At 47.2% G+C, this 6,795-nt stretch overlaps 1 protein-coding gene across 1 annotated transcript in view; it reads right to left on the bottom strand.

Annotated features, from left to right (window-relative positions):
- Positions 1-4,101, bottom strand: part of CCNC (cyclin C) — a 22,524-nt gene extending 18,423 nt beyond the window's left edge. The window contains exon 1 of the mRNA XM_085306970.1: positions 4,073-4,101. Coding sequence (XP_085163096.1) covers positions 4,073-4,101 — 29 coding nt within the window. The remainder of the gene's footprint in view (positions 1-4,072) is intronic.
- Between the last annotated feature and the right edge of the window lie 2,694 nt (positions 4,102-6,795).

The raw sequence follows: 6,795 nt of genomic DNA, 5'->3' as shown, positions 1-6,795 counted from the left end.
CCGCGCCGCGCCGCCCGTCACCGCCGCGTCGCGTCGCCGGGAGAAGAGCAGCAAGTAGCGGTGATGGAAGAAACCCCGCGAGGGCGGGAGGCGGCAGCGGCGGGCGCGGACGCTGCGCCTCAGGCGGCGTGTGCGCGGTTTGCCCGGGCGGAGAAGCCGCCCGAAGAGTGGCAGCGGCTCTGGGAAATTCTTCTGAAATTTCTTTAAAATTTTTGCTCTGCTGCGCGGCGTCCTTCCAGCGCTCGAGCTCCTCATGCCTCACGCGCCCSGGGACGGGGGCTGCAGCGGGTGGTGCCCGCGGGCGTCCCTGGGCCTTGCTGCTGTTCCCGCAGGCTCGCGGGGTGCCCGGGAGGCACCAGCACACGCTGGGTGACCCCGAACCGTCTTCGGCTTGTCTTGAAGGCTAAGCAAACGCTTGTGTAGCACCAGGGCATGACCACGAAGGACGGCTTTATTTCCATTTGCTGCTTCCTTTTGTCGAAAAAAAAAAAAAAAAAAAAAAAAAAAGGAAGAACGGGAAGGGTAGAACCCTTACCTGCGCGACTGAAGCACGGTGGGGTTTCTGGATTTAGAAGGGAGTTAGGTTTTTTGTGCATAGGCTTTTTTTTTTTTCCTATGCCCAACTACACTCTGGTCAGGCACTTGAAAGAAGTCGTATGCTTTAGAGAACTGAGCTCTCCCCTGTGAAATAATGCTTCCTAAAATTGCTTTGGGCTAAAGATCCCATTTGACAGTAACTGGTAAGTAGTAGCTGCACTTTGAAATAGCGGATTAAGCTAAACTACTTTATGGTTTTGTAAAAAAATAGCTAAGACCACTTATTTATCTTCCGTTGTCCCAGTTGCACCTAAATTTCCCTTTATCTTACCCATTCCCTCAGTTCAGGGCTCTACTCGCTCTGTGCTGGAGTTTTCCTCCTCCTTTGGAGAGAAGCTCTGCAGGCAGATGTCTAAAGTTGTATAGGGAGAATCTAGGTCTAAGGCCTTTGCTTCTTTTCGTGTTCTTTATTGTGATAGTAAATGAAACCAGGCTCCCAAATTTCTAAATGGGATCTGAGCTGTCTTTTTCTATACACTCTTGGGAAGACAGCCTCAAACCAGAGGCTGTAGATCCTGGTACCTACACAACAACACGGATGGTGTACTGCCGGGAGGATAGGGTTGGAGAGAGGGAGGATGGATACCTCTAGATTTCTTCAAGCATACTACCACTAAGGGAAGCATACCTGATCCATGCAGTGAGATGAGTAAGAAAAGTGCCTATTTAAAAAGGCTGAAGGGAACATACTTGAGTACTGGTAGAATCAGCAGGAGCACACAGTCACCTGGGGACCCAGAAGAAGGCTGCTGTAACTCATGCTCTTGCAGTCCAAATATCTATATCACAATTTTCCTAAAAGCCCACTCAAAATTTGAGAGAGTGTGGGGGGGGGGAGGTAAGGGAAGGCGTCATTAACACTGTTTTGCAACTGGTTTCAGACATTTCTAGAGTAGTGACATGGCACAAGGCACAAGTAGGACACTGTGAATGCAGTCGTGCTGTATATTGACTCACAGAGTGAGGTGTGTGAAAAGGAGAACTTGAAACTTAGCAAGATGCTCAAGGGTCTATAGGTAAACAAAAGGATTAAGCAGAGAAAGCTGGCATACTGTGTGGAAAAAGCAGCTGGAGGACTAATAAAATATTTTAGTTTAGTGATAGCATCAATGATAAGTTACTATTAGTTTCCAATGAACTCTTAAATMAATAGGACTCTACGGCAAGTAACCAGTCCTGTGCACAAACTCAGGATTACCTGGCAATAAAGCCCATGGGGCTGATTTCCGTTTTGCTTAAGCTTGTTCTGTACAAGTGCYGTGGCCACGCATGGCCAGGCTGTGGTGGGGCTGGAGCTGGCACTGATGTGGTGCTTAGGGGCAGTGATGGATGGCCCCAGACTGGGCTGAGATGGGGCCAGGGCTGGGCCTGGGGGAGGCTTGGGTGGGGAGCCAGGACAGGATGTCCCCTGGGGCCTTGACACATGGGAGCTGGTGTACAGCATGCCAATGCGGATGGAGTAAAAGTGACCATTTCACAAGATATAATATTTCACCATAACATGTTTACGTTAAAGCTGTTTTCCAGCTCTATATGTCAGTGATTCTGCACTACTTTGCCTCAGCTGCTCAGGACTGTTTCCTGCTTTGCTGTTTAATCAAGGATGTTAAAAAAGAGAAACTCCTGGGATCATGGAGCCAAGCTCTACCCCATGTTAAGTGCTACCAGCAGTTATGTTCATCAGTTCCTCCATACATTCCCTTTTCCACCCCAGGAAGTCTATATAAAAATGAGGATTAAGTAAGTCATTCCTGGATGCTTTGCCCATTYCCATACCTTCTACTGCAAAATCAACAGTCTAGCTTAGTTATCCCTAATGGAGACTCTTACTAGATCCAATGTTTTGGAGCTTATTTCCTTTCTTCCCAGTATAGAGACATATACATATGYGCACACTCTTATATATAACATGGAGGAGTGTATGTATTTTTATTCATCCTGCAAGCCTAATTGTCAGGGCTGAATGTGGGTCGGAAAAAAGGCTGCCGAGCCACTAGACAGAAAGGCAGCTGGCAGCTGGCAACCCTCCCGGGAGAGCTGCTGCCTCATGGCYTCCTGCTCCGCCAGGAGCCCTGGCCGGTGGCTCAAGCCTATTTTTGCACCCACAAAACTTAGCAGAGTTTGTGTTGCTGGTCACAGTGGGAGCAAGAAGTGCTCCCAGGGGGCAGCACCTTGGCAAGGTGAAGTAACTCCTGGCTTATCCTGCTAGGAAGACTGTGCTTAGTGCTAATGGTTGTCAGGACCTGCAAGCACATACAGATTATTTTTGCTTGGTCTGACAAAACCGATTTGTTCTAAAATGTAAGTATGCCTTGGTTGTCTGCAAGCAGCATACTGTGTGAAGAGCAGTCCACTTGCTCCCTGGGGTTCCTCCTCATAGAGGGCAAACTCTCCCCGGCTCTGTCCACCACTTCAGACATCTCCCTCAGCTTCATTTGTCTCAACCGAGAGGCTGTTTTCAGAGCCACAAGTAAAGATCCCTGCAAGGCGGCCAACAAAGCCATCACCAATAATCAAGGAAAAGGCTTCATTCAGCAGAATTTAGCATAGGAATTTTGTACATATTCAAAGAGCAAATCACTGAAAATATAATAAATACAGTTCCTTTCTGGGTATCTCTTGCAATGTGCTTATACATATTATACATATATAAATAGCATTGTGCTAGGCAAAGGTGTGCATAGAGGTATGCAGGTATATAAGTGTGTGTGTATATATATATATATGTATGTACATACATATATATGTGTAGGGGAACTGAATGCTATCTTGATGCTATCATAAAAGAGATGCTCTGCGAATGTCTCTCTCTGTCCCTACAGCATACAGGGAGTTCTTTGTTTGGGCAATGCCAAGGAACTGGCAGCAGCTGGGGACTGGAAATAGTAAATTGTGAATTTCTGAGTACTAGGAGCAGTGAGAAGCACACAGTGGTTGTCCTTAGACTGACTAGGGACTCGCAAAAGGCATCTTAGACTCTGCCTGCAGTACTCTGCAGTGATCTGTTGTTGATGGTGTAGCTAAGATGCTGAAGATGCTGAGGAACCATGAAGCAGAAAGGAAAGATGCACAGGAAAAGTTGGAGACGGTGATGTTTTCAGATCCTGGGCTTTGCTGAGGGAATGAAACACTCACATTGTGACATACCTTGTCAGAGAGTGACTAGATTTGGGACCTTAGTTAGCAGTTTGAGGGCTGAGGGGTGAGGTAGGGAAGAAAGAATTTGTGTACCCTGGCTGTATTTCCTTTATTTCTCACACAGAACTTAGTGAAAGGAAAAAAAGGTGATGGAAACCAGGAGTAAAGTTCCATGGGAGTTTTTGTGTAGCTCTCTGGCCTGACATCTTTCTCCAGGAAACCCCTCAGACCAGCAGAACTGCCAAGCATATGAAAATTCAAAGGACAATGTCCTTCTTCCGCTGCCTTATTTTAGTATCACAGCTATGAAGAGGGGAACCAGGATGCCAGCACTTACCTCTTGATCACAGGCACCCAGGACTGCATCCCCCCCCAGCCTCACCCAGCATCCAGGAGCCAGCACAAGCGAGAAGCCTCCATACAGTAGTGTAACTTGTCTTTGCCTCACTGGACATACCCAGAGCAACCTAAATAGCAGACCTCATGTGATTGCTTACCACTTGGCACTTCTGCAGGCTGCGGTGTTACAAGAAATGATTAGCAGGAACTGGGCAGCACACTTGCCACAGCTGTGATAAATACCACATCTGAAGTGCACCCAGCTCCCTGGATAACCCAGCTCACAAGATGCAGCTCTGTGTGGCCACAATCCTGCGATGGGAGCGCCCGGCACAGCAGGGACTCGCCAGCCCTGCAGCTCAGACTTCCCTTGGCAGGACAGGCCTCCTGGTCCATGGCCCCATTTCGCAGTGCTGCAGCAGACCCCACCAGCACCACAGCCAGGCAGGACCAAACTCACCCTGCCCCACAACACCCCACCCTGGGGGCATCATCACTCTGCACAGCAGCCCTCCTGCCCCCAGCCCCATGGCCATCCCACGGTGGAGCACCCCGGGCATCATGGTGCTTAGCAGGACCCTTTCCCAGGCCTGCAGCATCCCCCCTCCCCGAAAGGGCAAAGGGGTGTGCTGGCGATGCCCCCTACAGGGCCTGGGGTCCTGCTGGCTGGTGCAGAGCCGTGGGGCTGCATTACACATAGCAGGGTGATGGCCGAGARCCATTTTCTGTGTTTCTTGGAGGATGTGGCTGTGGCTGTAGCCCCAGCTCCCCGGAGGCCCAACCAGGGGTGATTTCCTGGGCAGGGGCATCGTGAGGTACAGGCAGGGCTCTGCTTTTTCCCTTTGCATTGCTTTGCAGCCTTTCTCTTCCAGGAGCTGTGCAGAGGATCACATTATTTACCATGTCCTCTCGGTGTGTTTCTGTCAAACCAGGAAAACGAAGATCTCATGAAACAGATGTGCAGTGCTGCTGCRTGTGCCAATGTCTCCTGCTCAGCCCTGGACCTGGCTGCTGCTCTGAGGGACATTCAGATACAGGATGAAGAAATCGCAGCCAAGAACCTGCAGGTAAAATTATCCTTCATYGTATTTGTGAGATGAAATTATCTGTCAGCTCTTGCTGATCTTTTCCCTCTCTACTCCCCTAATAAAACCTGTCAGAAACATATTGAATATACTTACTAGTCCATCGCTAGATATAAATATACACAGGATGGTTGGATAGATGCTTTTCTTACAAAATAAATGCTTCTTCCAATCCATGTGTTATAAATAGCACAAAAATGATTGAAGGATGATGCACATTCTGTTTTTCCCATGGCTTTTCTGCCACAATTTCAGATGTAATATTTCTTTTTGGCTCTTTCCTTTAGCTGTACACAAAAATTAGTCACCAGTGCTCTCATGTTTTTATACATGTTTACATATTCATCTAATAACTAAAAACAGTATGTATCACAGATCTGACAATAAGCATTCGTGTTTGCTCTCTTCTCTTTAATTTCCCCTCGGGAAATGAATGAGTGGTACAAAACCAGATTTCTTGACTTTAATCAAGCTTCCACAAAACATGCGAGAATGTGAGACATTTCAAGGAAGCAATGGGAAACTGCAAAAGAAGTGTAAGCGGAATTGAAAACCCCTTCCAGCTTATGCTATGTCACTTCTAATGGAAGCCTTTGTTATGATTTCACTACATTAGGTAATGTGACAGATGTCTGATATTTTTTCCAATAATGGTGGTCTTTTAGGTTATATTTTGCAAGGAGGGAGGTGTGCTGGAGGAGTGGAGACTCTGGATGTGACCCCATGTCAGACTGGTAGTAAGTATTTAGAAATAATGTTTATACATATGAAGTAAAAATTCGACTGTTCATTAATTCACATATCTGAACATAAGGATACTATTTTTCTTGATCGACAATTTTATGGCAGATGATTTACAGTAGAGCTTTTTTTTTCTGTATTTGAAGTCCTCCTCTCACACGCACATCAAAAAGAAAAGAAAAAAAAAGAAAAAAAAGAGACTTGCAAAGGCAGCTATTTAATATTGTTTATAGACAACATTCAGCTTCATTTATTAGCTTACGAAAAGACTTTGAAATAATTTTGGTTCAGTGTACAACACGAGGATAAAATAACGAGAGACAAAGGCGTTATTAAAGCAACCAGATTTATTGTGCGAACTCCTTGGCAAGGATAGCTCAAAATCGCTATTTTAGAAAGCTGCTCTCAGCCACCTCCTTSCAACCTGCATTTAAAATCGTTTTTAAAAATCGCCAGCATTCCCACAGAGTAGCCAATTATTTTAAAGGGTTTTCATTTCTGGGTCACAAACACTCTGGCATTTAACCCCACCTCCTCTCACCAAGACGTTCACGGCAGAAACATATGCAGCACTGAGTATCAGATCAGTGTCGTGTTGGTTTGATTTTTTTTTTTTTTTTTTTTCCCCTCCCGGTGCTCTGGGCAGCTGGAAGGACATTGCCGCCGCCGGCGGCTCGCGGTTGCCGTGCAGAGGGTGCCCCGGCGCCAGCGTGCGGGGCAGGATCCCGGGCAGCTCCGCCGGCCCAGGCTGAGCGAGGCTTTACGCTGTCCTTGGGAGCAATTTAGGTCGGCGGCTATTCGTTCATATGGGGAATACGAATACCTCCCGTTAGGGAGGACTTTCTCCCCCCGGAAAGGTCAAGTTTCCAACTTGAAATCCAGACCCTAGTGAAAA

This window comes from Rhea americana, unplaced genomic scaffold, assembly GCF_003343005.1.
Source record: "Rhea americana isolate MKP2758 unplaced genomic scaffold, rheAme1 scaffold_25, whole genome shotgun sequence".
In the NCBI taxonomy this organism is placed as follows: domain Eukaryota; kingdom Metazoa; phylum Chordata; class Aves; order Rheiformes; family Rheidae; genus Rhea; species Rhea americana.
Note: the sequence above shows the minus strand (reverse complement) of the source record. Positions and strands in the feature narration are given on the sequence as shown.